The sequence below is a fragment of the Triplophysa rosa genome, linkage group LG8, assembly GCF_024868665.1.
Source record: "Triplophysa rosa linkage group LG8, Trosa_1v2, whole genome shotgun sequence".
In the NCBI taxonomy this organism is placed as follows: Eukaryota; Metazoa; Chordata; class Actinopteri; order Cypriniformes; family Nemacheilidae; genus Triplophysa; species Triplophysa rosa.
Window position 1 is genome coordinate 15,869,666 of NC_079897.1, and position 16,009 is coordinate 15,885,674.

The following is a 16,009-nucleotide window of genomic DNA, read 5'->3' on the forward strand; positions in this document are numbered from 1 at the left end:
GAAAGCATCATGTCCACTTTTAAGTGTTCATTTTATCATTATTATGTCATTAAAGGAAAGAAATGTCTACAATATGACATAAATCACACATTTTGTTCTACCCTGTTGATTTGGTAACTTCATACTCCAGTAAAAAAAACTCACACTTTTGCCTGTAGCTTTTAATCAAAAAAGCAAACACCGCAATCGATATACCGGATCCCATCCAAGAGGGACACAGCCAAATGCTTGCCAAGCATTTCCACTGACCGGCCTTATTTATAAAGCTGCTTTGAGCAATATACTGTATGCAGTGTTACACCTTTAATTGGGATCCTCCCGGGAACAGTCAAAGGTTTCTGGAAAAGCTGGGATTTAATACGCACACACCAAGCTTTAGTTCAGTGACCAATTACCATCCTCCACTTTGGAAGGGTTGCTGTATTACATTTCCTCCTGTTGTATTATGAATGTAGTGCAGACACCCTGCTCCCTTGGTTGCTTGTTAATACTCAACTATAGAGATCAGGTTTCAATAGCCTATGTCAGAATGCAGTGCTGTGCACCTTTGTGGCATTTGATAAACATCTGGAGTGCTGCGGTGCCTTATCTTACTAATGAGTATCAACAGGTATATGCTAAAGTGCAACAGTTTAAATACCTATAAGGTAGGTTCTTTTGAGCATGCCACCAGCAGCCAATCAAATAGAATCTGTATGCAAGCTGATGAAACTCTTGTCTAAAAGAATTTGCTTTTATAATCGTGGATAAAAAATTGATGTCAAAGAAAACATTTAAATACACTCTGGCTAGATCTCTGAAATTACTTAAAAGTTTACAAGCCGAGAAGAAACAGAAGCAGAACTAATACACAGCTGCAGTCTCTGTTTGCCAGAAAAAAATTAAGTAGGCTTTTGAACAGCATAAAAGCAAAGCCAAAGAGAGTTCGGTTGAAATGAAAGAAGCCGAACAAACACACAATGACGTATTCAGAAGAAGTGAAGGTCTGTGTGGGTCTTTGAGTGAAATGACAACCATTCAAAGAGGAGACTTGCAGTGATGAACTGAAGCAGATGAGAAATTAATTCATACTCAAATAGTCTCAGGGAAATTTTTCAAAGCAGTTTATACTGCATGTCTATACAACCTCAAGCACATCAGTTGAAGGTTGTAGTTGGCTGTTAATATCCATAACCCCTGGATGATTCTATAGATTGTCAGTATGTGTAATTTTGTTTTAAGAAGTTTAAATGATCTTATGTAAGTTTTTGTTTGCTGTATTATCTATTTTTTATTCAGTTATAATGTTGTATAATGTTTTTACTCTTTTATATGCTGTTAATAAAGCTGAAGAAGGGAGACAGTGCATCAAAGTCCCATTTCACTTCAATTCAATTAAAATATGAAATCCTCTGTGGTAATGAGTTTTTAAACATTTAATTCACACTGACTGTTCTTGCACAGAGAATGAACTTGTTGGAATTTACATATCGTGGACATGTATGGACTCTTTGATGACAAATAAAATTTTTCAAACTTAGGTTACTTCAAAGGTCTGTAGCTCATTAGTGCTTAATGAAATAAAAGCAGGTATTTGACAATTGTATATATATCTCTCTCACGCGCACAGAAATACACACACGCATGACATGTGCATGTGTGTATCCTGCAAAAAGGGAGAGTTCGTTAAACTTCCAGTAGACACAAAGAGAGAAGCATGCAAAAACAAACGCGTGTTTTTGGGGCAGGCTCTTAAAGAGGAGTCAACTTGCAAGTCGTCGTTTGCTCTTAAGTTAATTTGGGCCGTCGGTTTTCGAAGGGAACAACCCCCCGCCCATCCCAGATCTTTGTTACTGTCAACCGAACAATTTGCTTCTTGTAGACTACTTCAGCGACATATATTTATTTATTTTATTGTTAAACTCTGCGACCCTCATAAAAGAGGATGCGTGTGTGTGGAGAAAAGCTGGAGAGCAGAGCTATGTAGATGGCTTATGGATGGGTGAAGCGTGAAGCGCAGCATACAGTGAGGTGAGGATTTGGTCCAAACGTTAAGGAGACACAATCTCAAATCTGTTTAAATAACTGCTTGGCTATATCGACATGACCAATTTTGATTTTTCCGACGTGGAGGCATTTTTAGACTGCCACCCGGAGCTTTTTGAGGAATATCTCATGAGGAAGGGAAAAAGTGACACCTTGAGCAGGTGGCTTAAAGAGCACCAGCCGTCCAAAACCTCTCCGGTGGAGGAGAAGCGCGGAGTCGCCAGGGATCCGTTCTGGCCCTCGAACCCCGATGGGCTGAAGCGCAGGTCGTCCCACATGGAGCTCCGTAGAAACTTCGCCCGGTCCAAAGCGATGACGGCGCACCGGACCTACGACGAACAGTCTCAGTCCAGCATGCGACGGCGCGCGCTCCTGCGGAAAGCCAGCTCGTTACCACCGACCACCGCTCACATCCTGAGCGCGCTGCTGGAGTCCAGAGTGAACGTGCCTCAGTATGCCTCCAGCGCCATCGACTACAAATACCGCCTCAAGGAGTCCAACGAGAGGGAGTTCTTCCTCGAGCTCGTTAAAGACATTTCTAACGAGCTTGACATGACAAATCTGAGTTACAAGATTTTGATCAATGTGTGTATCATGGTCGACGCGGACATGTGTTCGCTCTTCCTCGTCGAGGGTCCGTTTCATAAGAGGACCCTCGTGTCAAAGTTTTTTGATGTGCATTCGGGAACTACGGTGCGACCGTCTTCTAGCACACTTGATTCAAACGAGGTGCAGGTTCCGTGGGGAAAAGGCATCATAGGCTATGTAGCAGAACACGGAGAGACAGTCAATATACCGAACGCATACGAGGTATTGTTTGCAACTAAAGCAAATACAGCGAATAAGAATGATAATGATCTATATTCTATTGCATTCAAGTCTGTCACGTACTGTAGGTGCAAATACTTCTCGAAACTGAAAAGTACGAAATATTTTTGTAGTTAATCAACACTGTAGGGATTTAGTATGTAAGTGTTACAATTTCTTTAGCTAATAATTCAGATTTGTTCATTATGTATGCCACATTACATTCCCAGTGTAAAAATGTCACTAGCGTTGACGTTTCCTGCACTTTCAAGTGCGCGCTACCAGGCGTGCATACGCACGCACCACTATATGTACTACATCGTGCCACAGGGGAGCCTTCCAACTACAAATTAACTACTACAATAAATGAATGCATTGTTTTTTACTATTCTTAATTTAATATATATATTTGACAAAAACCTAATAAATATATTAATATTCATGTAGGCTCTCACTACTTTCAAGTTTCAATATTTGCCTACTCATAATATCCCTGTGAAATTTTGTTTGGATTTTACTCCACATTCCCGAGTTAGACTGGAATATTGATATGTTGAAAAATAAATGAAATGATGTATATGACAAATTAGGGCTGTGCAATTAATCGAAAATAATTGTAATTGTCAATTTTGGTCTTCAACAATTACAAAACAAAATAATCGACGTAAAACGATTATTGTGCCGCATTTCATTTTGCAAAGATCATCTCTTTTCTTGTGGTATAAATCCACAGCGCACCCCCTTCCTTTACAGTTGTTCAGCTGTGCTATTTCTTTACATTTATTTTTCAGTTGAATTCACAGTTTAAAAGCCAAGTTTTTTTTATTTTTCTATGTTGTTTTAAAACTTAGTGAGTAATAATGTTAAATAATCGGGATCTCAATATTGGCCAAAATAATCGTGATTATGATTTTTGTCATAATCGAGCAGCCCTAACATAAATAATGATATTCCATCACAAATGTATACTGAAAGGATCTGCTGTGAGGGAAAGCTGTCAGTTTTAAAGCAGTTTACCTTTAAAAAAAGTATATGCATGTACATTATCACAAATTGACGCAATCCTGTACCCTTTTGTGCAGGACCATCGTTTCAGCGATGAAATTGACAAGTTGACGGGCTATAAGACTCAGTCCATTCTGTGCATGGCCATCCACAACAGTGATGGAGAGGTCATTGGTGTAGTGCAGGCCATCAACAAGAACCCCAATGGAACTCCATTCACTGAGGATGATGAGAAGGTGAGCTCTTGGCTTCCTGCCGCTCCATCTACTGGATTTATGCCGGCTTCATTCTCCAGGTGCCCGTTACTACAGTACCCAAAGTTTTGCTGGTAATGAAACTCTGGCGTGTGAAGATAATTACTATGGTAAATCAAAAAGAATGAACACTTTGGTGCATACCAGCAGTGCTGGAGTGAAAGAAGCTATTAGCCATTGAGTAAATGAGTATCTGAATCTTGGAATAGCTGATAAAATTCTTATGAGCTGTTGTATTCATATGTGAAGATTTCTTCTGGAGGTCTTTTTCTCATAAACTTAGAAACAGAAGCACAAACCAGCTGGAGCTCTGAGGTCATTTCGCACACTTACTGAACAATTTAAGGCTAGATCATATTTTTCGCAGCTCTTTGGTTTCTCAAGAAGGTCTGTTTTGCAGGATTCACAGAAAGGTTGTAAATACATCTGTGATGCAGGAGAAGTCTAGAATCAACATGTTCTAGCACCATTGAGATGCAGTCATCTAAAAATAAAAGGGGCAGGAACATTGCATGCTTTAGCCGTCCTTTGACTCACCAGAATCCATCCTGGGTGTTTTCTCCTATTTTTTCTCTTCTTTTTTCTCTTTAACGTACAGAGCTGTTAGAAACCAGACCGGAAAATGAAGAAATTTAGTCAGGTTGTGATGCATGCTAGGTTCAAACCTGGAGAGCACAACAGTGGTTGCAAGCGCAGCCTGATATGCCATTGCTCTTGCCTGGACATAATTACAGTAAATATCCAACTGACGTGGATCAATAATTTTAAAAAGCCTCATTTTTCACTTTATTCAGGAAGCACGTTGTAAAACTTTTGAATGTTTTCTGGTTTTAGACAAAACCGTAAAAATCATTTCAATATAACAAAACACGGAGAGGTCTTTTCATAGACATACTGACTTTTAAACTGTACTAACGGTACAAATGGTTTCAACACTCTAGAAATACAGAAGTCGAACTGTCAATATGCCTCCAAATCTAAAAATGCTGATATTTTTACCTTCTCAATATCTCGCAATACTCAATCAGTCAAACCTTCAAAGTATCTCTCACCTCTCTTTGCAGGTGATGCATATGTATCTACCATTCTGCGGAATATCGATCTCCAATGCCAAACTCTTCTCTGAATCCCGTAAGGAGTATGATAGGAGCAGGGTGAGTCAAGAAATGTTGCTGAAGAAAACTCTGTTTTTCAGACTGATTCAAACTTTGCCTCTAGACTTCTTCAGTAGCTTCTAGACATGGCAGACGCTGTTGTTTTATTCAAGTTTGTTTACAATCCTGAGGTACAAGGTTTAAAAATTGAACAAGCCAGTCCATTGAAGGCCTGAGGGTGTATGATGGTCTGTGTTGTGAGAATACATTCAGAGATGCAGTTGTTGTTCCTCCAGGCCCTGCTGGAGGTGGTGAACGATCTGTTTGAGGAACAGACGGATCTGGAGAAGATCGTGAGGAAGATCATGCAGCGTGCGCTGACGTTGCTACAGTGTGAGCGCTGCTCCGTTCTTCTGCTAGAAGACATCCACTCCCCTGTGAGATCCTATAGTCTGTTCTTTTCTCATAACATGTTTTTCTCTATTCATTCTACTTTTCTTAACAAATTTAATAGAGAATGTCTTTTTCTAGTCTCCCTTATTTAACCTAATTTAACCTTACTTAAGCATTTAGCTTTTTCTTATAGGGTTATAAAATGTAATTATTAATATGTAATATTAATGCTTAGGCAACCTGCTCTGCAAAGTTTGTGTCATGGACATGAATGATATCAGATCTGCAGGCTGTTATGAATTGCTGTGCTGTTACTTTTTTATATACAGTATTCTAAATAAATTCTAAATTAAAAATGTGTCTATTACAAAATAAATTGAGTTTAATTTGTAATTTTTGTAATAATTGAAGTAAAATTAAATGAAGAAAATTTCTCAAAAGTGTTTGAAGAGAATACAGCATATTTTCAGTAAGTTATTTTATTTACCCATAGACAAAGATTCTTTATGTTCTGCACTCTTAAAAATTAGTTTTCTAAAAGGGTTATTCGCAGTGATGCCGTAGAAGAACAGTTTCTGGTTTGTTGGTTTGAAGTCAAAAGGTTCTTAGAAGGTTTTCTCTTATACCTTTTATAGTCTGTGGAACAAAGAACATTTTGTGAAACAAAAAGATATATTATTTTACAAATAAGGTTTATAATGTGTTGTATCTACACTAGAAATATCTTGTAGGAATGTTTAGCTATTTTATTTAAAAACAAGAATGCAGTATGCAGAAAACAACTGAAAATTGAATTATTTGACCACCACCCAGAACACCAACCACATGACAACATGTTAAAAATCATCCAGAACACCTAGCAACATGACAGCAATTTAACAATAATTTAAAACACCCTATCAACCACATGTCAGCAGGTTTAAAAGTCATTCAGAAACACACAGCAACCACATGATAACATCATCTAGAACCTCCCAGCAACCACATGGCAACTTGTTAAAAGTATTCAGAACCACATAGCAACCACATGACATCATCATTTAGAACACCCTAGCAACACGTTTCAAATCGTTTCAGAACACCCTAGCAACCACATGACAACATGTTAAAAATCAATGTAGAATTGCAGCAGTGAGTTTTCCTATGCAACCCCTCACATTTTTTGCAAAATGTAAAACTAGTTTTCCTCCTACTTTTTTCTCACTGCTCTGTTCCTCAGGTGGTAAAGTTCTCCCAGACATTTGAGCTCATGTCTCCACTCTGCAGTGTTGATCATGACATAAGGTGAGAACATCTCCTTCAAATGATGTCCATCTAAGTCACCAAATGATTCAAATAACAGCATTTAAAAAGTATGGTCTGTAGTTTTGTTATTGTTTATTGTTTGTGTTTTAGCTGTTAATGAATGTACACAATGCTGAATATACATTCATTTTTCTCTCTGTGTGTGTGTGTGCGTGTGTGTGCTACTGTGTGTGTGCATTTGACAAAGTCAGCATGGAGAAGGTGTCGTGCTCTGACTGGTTGATCAATAACAGCATTGCTGAGTTGGTAGCATCTACTGGGCTACCCGTTAACATTAGTGACGTCTGTCAGGATCCCCGTTTTGATGCTGAAGTGAGCAGAACGCACAGTCAGATAAAAAACACGTACACAATTTGTGCAAGAACACTCATGCAATGTGTTTTCATTTTAGGCAGACCAGGCTTCTGGTTTTCATATCAGATCAGTTTTGTGTGTCCCCATCTGGAATCGAACACATCAGATTATCGGTAAGTTTCCCATATAATCTTTTAACTGCATGTACACAAACCCGCAATATAACAATAAACTAATAGATTTTCTCACTTTTATAAGGTGTTGCCCAGATACTGAACCGCTTGGATAGGAAAACCTTTAATGATGCAGATCAAAGGCTGTTTGAGGTGTGACTTTAAACTCGGATTGTTATTCTTATATTTGTTACTGACATGACTCAATCAATATTTTATAAGTGAATTATAGCCTTGTTTAACTGTTACACACAGCAGCCAGTGACTCTTTCCTAAATTATACCCATGAGTAATTATAATTTCCGTCGTTCCTTACAGGCATTTGTTATTTTCTGTGGTCTGGGAATTAACAACACAATGATGTATAACCAGGTTAAGAAGACTTGGGCCAAGCAGTCCGTGGCTTTAGATGTGAGTCGTGTTTCTTATTGGTTATTGAATCTATTGTTGTATAGTACACAACCCTGGTGTTTTTATACCTGAACATAAATCTGTCAAGTGAGAATTTAGTATGCATGCTTGCTATGGTTACAGTGTGTGGGAGTAATAGAGGAGTGCATAATGTATTTTTGTTTTGGTTTAGATGCTGTCCTATCATGCTACGTGCTCCAAAGCAGAGGTTGATCGGCTGAAGGTAAATCCGGTCAAAGTAGAGAGAATAATTGGAAATTAGAAACATATTTAGATCCCACATTCTAAAAAAAGCTTGGTTTATTTTCAGCCCAGCGTTGGGTCAAAAAGGGACGAACCCAACTGTTAAATTAACCCCAAAAATATTTATATTTGACCCAACAAAGGAGTTTAAATAACCCAGCATTTATAAGGATACAAATATATTCATTTAGGTTAAAATTATTCATGTATGTGTGTGTAAATACTGTATATAAATTTATGAATGTGTATGAAAAACATTTTTTATTTGATCTAAAACAGTAAAGCATATAAAAAATATATTTGAGCACAGATTGCTCCTATAGGCCAATCAGAATAGAGATTAAACAGAGCCATGTACTTCATATTACTAAAAGCATGTTGGTCTGCTGATCCAACATGGATCTTAAAATGTAAAATACTGCTTTCTATACTGTGAGATGTATCTAGTGAAATCTGCTACAGTAGATTCTGCAATGTTGCACACCACTCAAAGACGTGCACAAGATTCACAGATCTGTGGAGAATGTTTAAAACCTTCTCTCCGGAGAGAAGTGATGAAAACTTTGAATCAAACTCGTAGGTTAGAGCGAAAGACGTATGGCGAAACATCTCAGCCCTCTCCGTATTTCAGAAATGTATGGTTTGTGGGTCCCAGGCTTGAGAGAGTTGATGTATTAATTATTGAAACGATGGAGTGTAATGTACTCTTTCCTTTCAAGCCCTCAGTGAATAAAGCTCCGCTCTTTTTAATTGCCTGCTGGAGTTACTGAGATTGTCCTTTCTCTTTACCCAGGCCGCTAAGATCCCCCTGAGCAGTGAGCTCGGGATCGATGAGTTCCACTTTAATGACTTTTCCCTGGACAACGATGCCATGATCACCGCCTCCCTGCGGATGTTTTTGGAGCTTGGCGTCGTGCAGAAATTCAAAATTGATTATGAGGTGAGGTGTCAACGGGGTCAAACGGATCTTTTTGACATATGTATGTTTGGTGGAGAGCATACAGCATCATCGCTTCTTTGCTTTAGGTGCTGTGCCGGTGGCTGCTTACCGTGAGGAAGAACTACCGCACCGTAGCGTATCACAACTGGAGACACGCCTTCAACGTCTCGCAGTGCATGTTTGTCATGATCACCGTGAGTCATCTGGACTTATGATATGTGATTTAAAAATTCTGTCATTGGTTTCATTTTAGAGTGAACTGTCCCTTCAATGCTTTCCTCAAGTGAAGGCTACAGTACGTGTGTACATAGTTTGAATCCGTAAAAAATCTTTCATGCCATAATTCCCACAGTGAGTTTGGCTGATTTGTGCAACTGGGTTGACCGCAGCGCTTGGTTTTTCTTTTGTGGTTCAGACTGCCGGGTTCCAGGAGGTGCTGACAGACACAGAGACTCTGGCTCTTATGGTTGGCTGTCTCTGCCATGACCTGGACCATCGTGGAACAAATAATGCCTTTCAGGCCAAGTGAGTCAAGTGTGTATTGAAGTCCTTTCGAGCAGGGGTTCGTAACTCATCTAGCATTATGACTCAGATTTTACATTAAACAGTACTGTACAGTAAGAAAAGACCCACCATAGTAACACAATAGTTTCTTATATGTAAACAAAAAAGATTAAGTATTAACACTGAATAGTATCATAACCTTCATAGGCTTACAATCCACACAACCTGTCTGTTACCATCTGCCGTAAATGAAATTTGATAGAATTAGTTTTTAATGTGAACAAACTATGAGACAACATTTGCTCTTGCCTTTTAAAAGTTGATAAGCCTGTTTATTGTGTTACGATTACAAAATGTGAAAAAAAATGAAGTTTCTTTATAAGATTGCTGAATACGAAAATCACATTTAATTTTTATCATACGCGGACTCACAAAAAAAATTTTTTTTTTTTTTTCACATCTAGTCTATATACAGTACATTTCGGTATTATCACTTGTATGCAGAAATTACAAGGTACTGGCATAACACTGGGCTCAAAGCAATAGTTTAACATAACAGTTACTAAAAATGAGTCGTCCAAAACTTCAGAAGTGTACATTTAATATTTAGTCTTTAATGACTAATACTGTCCTCACGAACCAAGTTCCAGACGTAGTCACCCATCATCGCTTCATCCTACCCTGTGATAGAGAAAATTCTAGAATTTTCTGACAGTGACAATTGGAGAATAATTTGTAAAATATATGAACATTTTGTACAGTTTTTGTTTATTTGCAATATACCGGTATATCGTAATTAATGATACCAGCTCAAAATTTACTTGAGCTAATGATACACTAAAACATTGATGCCACATGGAAATAAATATTGCCACAGTAATAAGCACCACAGAATTGTACAAGAACTATATAAAGGTTGGACAAAACAAAAATGTGTTACACTGTGCTATTTGGCTAGCTGCATTTTATAATTTACAGTTGTTTTTTTGCCTGCTGACACAACCCGATCAGAAAATACCTGTGAGCCACGCATTGAATTGGCCTCTCAGACAAAGCATAAAAGTCTTTTTGGTGTTACCCATGTGTTTATACAGCAATATAACATGCTGGCTGTAGATTTTCTCTGTGTTTGTCCCACAGGTCTGGCTCTGCACTGGCGCTCTTATATGGAACATCTGCCACACTTGAGCATCATCATTTCAACCATGCTGTCATGATTCTACAGAGTGAGGTGACCATGATATTCTGATAAATTTGTTGACTTCCAGACATCTATAAAATATTGGGTGGTTTGGGGTCTTAGAAAGTTAGAAAACTTAAAATCTCAATATTTAAAGCTATGCATTTACTAAGGTAAGTGGGTTTTTGGGTGTTGCTAAGGTGCCGGTTGCATAAACTGCTTAGACTATAGTCTTACAAGTTAGTTATCTATTTTTTTTCTTCAAGACGTCAGAACTTCTTCAGGTCAGTTACATAAAAAGGTAGATTGGTCTAATTGAAATATGAAAAGTAAGACAGATTAGTCTGATTACACTGACTAGCCTAATTGCTAGTCTGTGAGGATAGTTGTGTCTGAACTTAGCGACTATGTTTATACAACTGACCCCTGAAAGCGTAGTTCTAAGTGGTTGCTAGCCAACTGCTATATATCTAAATAATATAATAAATAAATAATAAGGACAGTGGTTTGATAAGCACAATGAGCAGGTTGTTGAGCTAACAGATTAATATCGTGTACCTAAATCCAGTAATGGATTCACGAAATGACCATTTTACCTCCGTCCACATTTGCATGTCTCTGTGGATAATGGCTGTCAGTGTGTGATGAAGTGGGTGGTTTAGCTCTGAGCTGTTTAATCATGATGACCAAGCTCTGTATCGATTTCCCGTGGACGTCCATTGAGCTTTTTTAACCAACACCAATTAACTGTGCTAAGGAGATTCCACCCTTGGGTCAGTTGCACTGAAGCAAAGACAGAAAGAAATTGCTTTCTATCACAGAGGCTGAACATGTTTGGAGAAATTGGGAGACACACTGTTTATGAATGATCCTCTGGGGTGTGAAGTGATTTCTGGTGCAGCCATTGGCTTTATTTCAGCAAAGACATGGCTTTGTATTTCTAATGAAATTTTCACAAACTTTACTTAAGAACTTATAGTATTAACATATGGGTAGTTGACAAATATACCATACATGTGTCCTATGGTGTGACACAGCAAAAACCAAGTGCTAATAATATATTATTTTATATTAATATATTTATAATATAAAATAGCATACGAGAGAATTATCTTAATTGTTTTTTTTTCTATATTTTTGCTGTCAAACAATATAGGACACATTTACAATACGTATATTTCTTAATACTATTGTATTAATGCACTGTTGCACTTCAAAGTCTTTTATTGTACATTTGTATCTATAAATACTCATACCAGGCATAAAAATGCTTAATATTCTTAGTGTTGTAATGTAATTGAACCATTTTAAATAAAAAAATATAATTTTACCTACCACGTATACTGTAAAAAAACGTGATTTTATGGAATGTTTCTGTTATTTTTTGCAGATTTTCCACGTGCAATGTAAAAAATTATATTTATTCATGTAATTTTTAAAATACGGTCAAAAAACGTAAAATCACAGATAAAAAAACGATAATTTACAAGAAAAACTGAATTTTTTTACGATTTATTTCTGCCATTACATTTCCGTCTTCTACTGAATTTTTTACAGTGTAGATTATTTGTATTGAATGCACAAAAAAGTCTCTTATCGTAAAATAATCTCATGCCTTTCACAGGGTCACAACATCTTTGCCAATCTGTCCTCTAAGGAGTACAGCAACATGATGCAGCTGTTGAAACAGGCAATTCTGGCCACAGATCTCACCTTGTACTTCAAGTAAGTTTTATTGTGACAGGACGGTCCTATTTGAATATTCCACCTTGTGTATGTAGTTCTTGTTTAGGCCACAGAGAGGCGCCCTCTGAACAGAGGCAGAAGAGGTCCTTGTAGCTTTTGTTTAAATTTGAAGATGTCAAAGATTACACATTAAAGCATATAAAATAAAATGAATATAAATCCAAGCAGTTGAGATGTTCATATGCTTTTAAAAACGTTCACCCGTTTCATTCATTGTCAGATTCATGTTTAAATTTTTATTTTTTTGTTGGAAACAATAGAAGGAGAACAAAGTTCTTTGAATGTGTTCTGTCTGGCCAGTTCAGTTGGAGCAATGAGGAACACAGAGACATTATTAGGTGAGAGTTCTGAAGTTAATTCAAACTCATAAATACATCATTGATCGAAGAATTGATAAGGGAAATAGCTGCTGTAAATGTTTTATATATTTTCACATCAGATCTATGCTGATGACTGCATGTGACTTGGGTGCTGTGACTCGACCATGGGAGATCTCTAAACAGGTAAAACAGACGGATTATACCATGTTCTCCTATTTTACACAATAACCCAAATGTTTTGTTTGTTTTGTTTGTTTGTTGGCACCGAATAATACTGAACTTCAGAATAATGACATATTTCTGTTTCTAATTCCAGGTGGCTGAACTGGTGACCAGTGAATTTTTTGAACAGGGGGACAGAGAGAGATCAGAGCTGAAGTTGACTCCAGCAGTAAGTAAACTAGTGTCACTGTATACCTGATATCATAAAATCAAGATTGAGACTTCCGATTTTTCCCATTCAGGCCATTTTTGACCGCAATCGTAAAGATGAGCTTCCTGAACTGCAGTTGGAATGGATTGATGGGATCTGTATGCCCCTGTATGAGGTAAACCGGGATAACAAAGTGAAATTTATTTCAAGTAAGAAACTTCTATCAGCGATGATAATAAATGTGTTTTATAGGCTCTTGTGAAGTTGAATAGGAAGCTACAGCCAATGGTGGATGGAATAGATGCCAACAGAAAAAAGTGGGAGGAGCTCTGTCTGTCCTATCAGCAAACACGGAGAGCCTCAAAGTGTAACAGCAGTCTGGAGGCGGGAGAGAATACAGAAGCGTGTCACTGTGCAGACTCCGCCCATGAGCCGGAATCAAGTCAGTGTGAAGCAACCAATCAGAGCACAGACTCCACCTACAGCGTGGAGCCAAATCAGACCCCAGCAGCCAATTAGAAATCAGAGGTGGTATGAGGGCGTTATCAGATTCATGGGGACTGATAGCCAATCAATATTTTCTATTGAGATTAATGTAGTTACTGTATTTAAAGCACATTTAAAAAAAGATCTATTTCTAGTTTCTAGTTAAAATGAATGGTTTTACCAAGGATCCAAATTTACACTAGATTATTCATATAAATTTGTTTTATTTTATCTAAAAGAGATATGGCATTTGTACTGTGAATATGTGCAGAAAATTCAGATGCACTACATTTAAATGCTCACATAATGTTATGCTGTCAACAAACAGGGAGTTTCACCGAATTGTTTCACAAACAGCATAAACCAAGCACTGATTTGATGAATGTACAAATTAATATCACTGTGATGTTTTACTGGTGTTTCTTCTTTGAGACTTGCATGAAATCACTGTAACATGGTTACAACGGCTGATTAGTTTATAATTGTATAGTAAACTTTTTCAAAATGGAAAAGCACAGAAAGAAATACAATACAACCACAATTACATGTTTGACAAGTGCATAAATATTGTTTGCGTAGGCATCCTCTCAGAATATATGTTGCACAGGAATGCATACCAACTGGTTAAATGATAGAAAAATCTGAGAATAAATGGGTTTTAAACAGGTTTTTAAGTTAGCTATAGTTTCAGGAATATCATGAGATCAGAAGTGTACTGATAATGACATTAGATCCATAGTTGTCCTTGGATAAAGTTTTACCACCCTTTAAGTATAGACCACTTTAAAAGATGGTAAGCAGAAGCACTTTCAGTTTCGGTTTTTATTTATCTAATTTAAAAATCTTACATTTATTATTTAATCTTAAGGTATTCGTTAAACATTTTTTGGTTTGGTTATAAATGTTCTATTGGTGGTATTTTGTTAAAACGTTTGTGTAACTGAGACAGCATTGAACCAGCGTTCTTTACGTCAATCTAAGAGGTCTATATTTGTTTGTCATATTTTTTATAAAGGTTTTCGATTAAGTGACTAACCAAAGTGAACTATAAACTGAAAGCCGGTTGCATGCAAAACAAAAATATGTTGTTGGCATGTGAGCTGTATATTTTTGTTACATGTTACTGTAAAATGTTTGTATGTGAAATTTAAGTAGTTCGCTAAAGCTTTGTTTTGAATGCATAACAAACGTTACAGTAAATGGTCACGAATTGCATGCTGCATACAAGGAAAAACAGTAGCTTCCTGCTTTAAATGGGAATTGTGTTGCAGTCTTACTACTAATGTCTGTCAGCGTGCACAAAGAATAGATTATCTGCTCCTTTCATCTGCCTTATTCAAATGAAACAATTATTTTTGCATTGATTCATAATGGCTCAACATTTGGGAAAATGAACCATTTTTAATCATCTCTTGAAAAGAAAGAAAAGAAACCTAAATAGCTTTTTATATTTTATTAGCTAACATAAAATGTTCATATACTGTATCATACTTGGTGCCTCAGCAAGTCTCTTCTTTCTATGGCTCTTATGCCCATTGTATGTCAAATGAATGACTAAATTACTGTGTGGTTTCTAAGGAGTGCACATGAGGCTTGTCTTGCCAGGCTGGTTGCTGGTCATTTTCCTCAGGCTGATTTGTAAATAAAGAACACTGTGATGTAAGCGAATGTGATTTTCTGTTATTGGTTGAGACAGAGCTGTGTTGCATCCAACAGGGTTCTGGAGAACTACAACCCATTATATTTGACAACATAATCAACAAAATACAGGTATTTTACAGTAGGACTTAAACTTGCATTTCCATAAATCAATTAATTTACATACAATTTTAAAGCATTGCTGAAGGTCATAGTCTTTAATCTTTCTTATTATGTAAATCTCTCATCTGTCATACTGTGGTCATATTATCATCCAGTAGAACATCATGAACTAACAATGACCTGTGCCAAAAACACAAACGGTAAGTGCAGCATATACATAAATATTTGGCCTGGGTGAAAATGCGAGGACTGATGAAAGCAAGCATTTGAAGTTGTCTTTTAATGAGGTTAGAAGGTGATTCTGCAGAGAGAGAGAGGCTTTATGCTGGACAGGCCAACTGATACAAAAGCAGTGTGGACTGCAGCAGTGAGCTTTGCTCTTTGCAATCTATTATTCAACAGGGACTCGGTTGCCTTCCTGAGGCTTTAAAAGCAACCGAGAAGGAGAATGAGAGGCAGAATAACTACAGTTCTTTGCTTCAGCTCACTATCTTTTTCTCTTATAAATATAAATTATTCAGAACAATCTCTAAACTCATTTACCAACTGTTCTCTGAGATAATATATTTAAAAGGACTAAAGCTCAAAATTATTGTTTTATATGTTTAAGGTAAGGATATAAACTGAAATATGCTGAATATGCACCAGCTTCGCACTGATGTTTTGGGTGCGGGCTACTGTATATTCTGGCTATT

General features: G+C 37.1%; 1 protein-coding gene across 1 annotated transcript; it reads left to right on the plus strand.

Moving 5' to 3' along the window:
* Positions 1–1,917: 1,917 nt before the first annotated feature.
* On the plus strand, positions 1,918–15,198 carry pde11al (phosphodiesterase 11a, like). Its single transcript, XM_057340149.1, has 20 exons — positions 1,918–2,835; positions 3,915–4,073; positions 5,156–5,245; positions 5,482–5,622; positions 6,798–6,862; positions 7,075–7,195; positions 7,275–7,350; positions 7,436–7,503; positions 7,669–7,761; positions 7,934–7,984; positions 8,798–8,944; positions 9,031–9,138; positions 9,360–9,469; positions 10,589–10,679; positions 12,253–12,353; positions 12,635–12,712; positions 12,814–12,877; positions 13,011–13,085; positions 13,159–13,242; positions 13,320–15,198. Exons 1-20 carry the CDS (start codon positions 2,083–2,085, stop codon positions 13,584–13,586), a joined length of 2,742 nt encoding a protein of 913 aa, XP_057196132.1. The 5' UTR covers positions 1,918–2,082; the 3' UTR covers positions 13,587–15,198.
* The last annotated feature ends 811 nt before the right edge of the window (positions 15,199–16,009 follow it).

What these genes read in the sequence shown, in the direction of transcription:
- pde11al (XM_057340149.1), top strand. Translation starts at nt 2,083, where the DNA reads ATGACCAATTTTGATTTTTCCGACGTGGAGGCATTTTTAGACTGCCAC. An exon ending in TAGAAGACATCCACTCCCCT is followed by an intron (nt 5,623 to 6,797) that starts GTGAGATCCTAT and finishes TCTGTTCCTCAG; the next exon opens with GTGGTAAAGTTCTCCCAGAC. An exon ending in AGTGTTGATCATGACATAAG is followed by an intron (nt 6,863 to 7,074) that starts GTGAGAACATCT and finishes TGACAAAGTCAG; the next exon opens with CATGGAGAAGGTGTCGTGCT.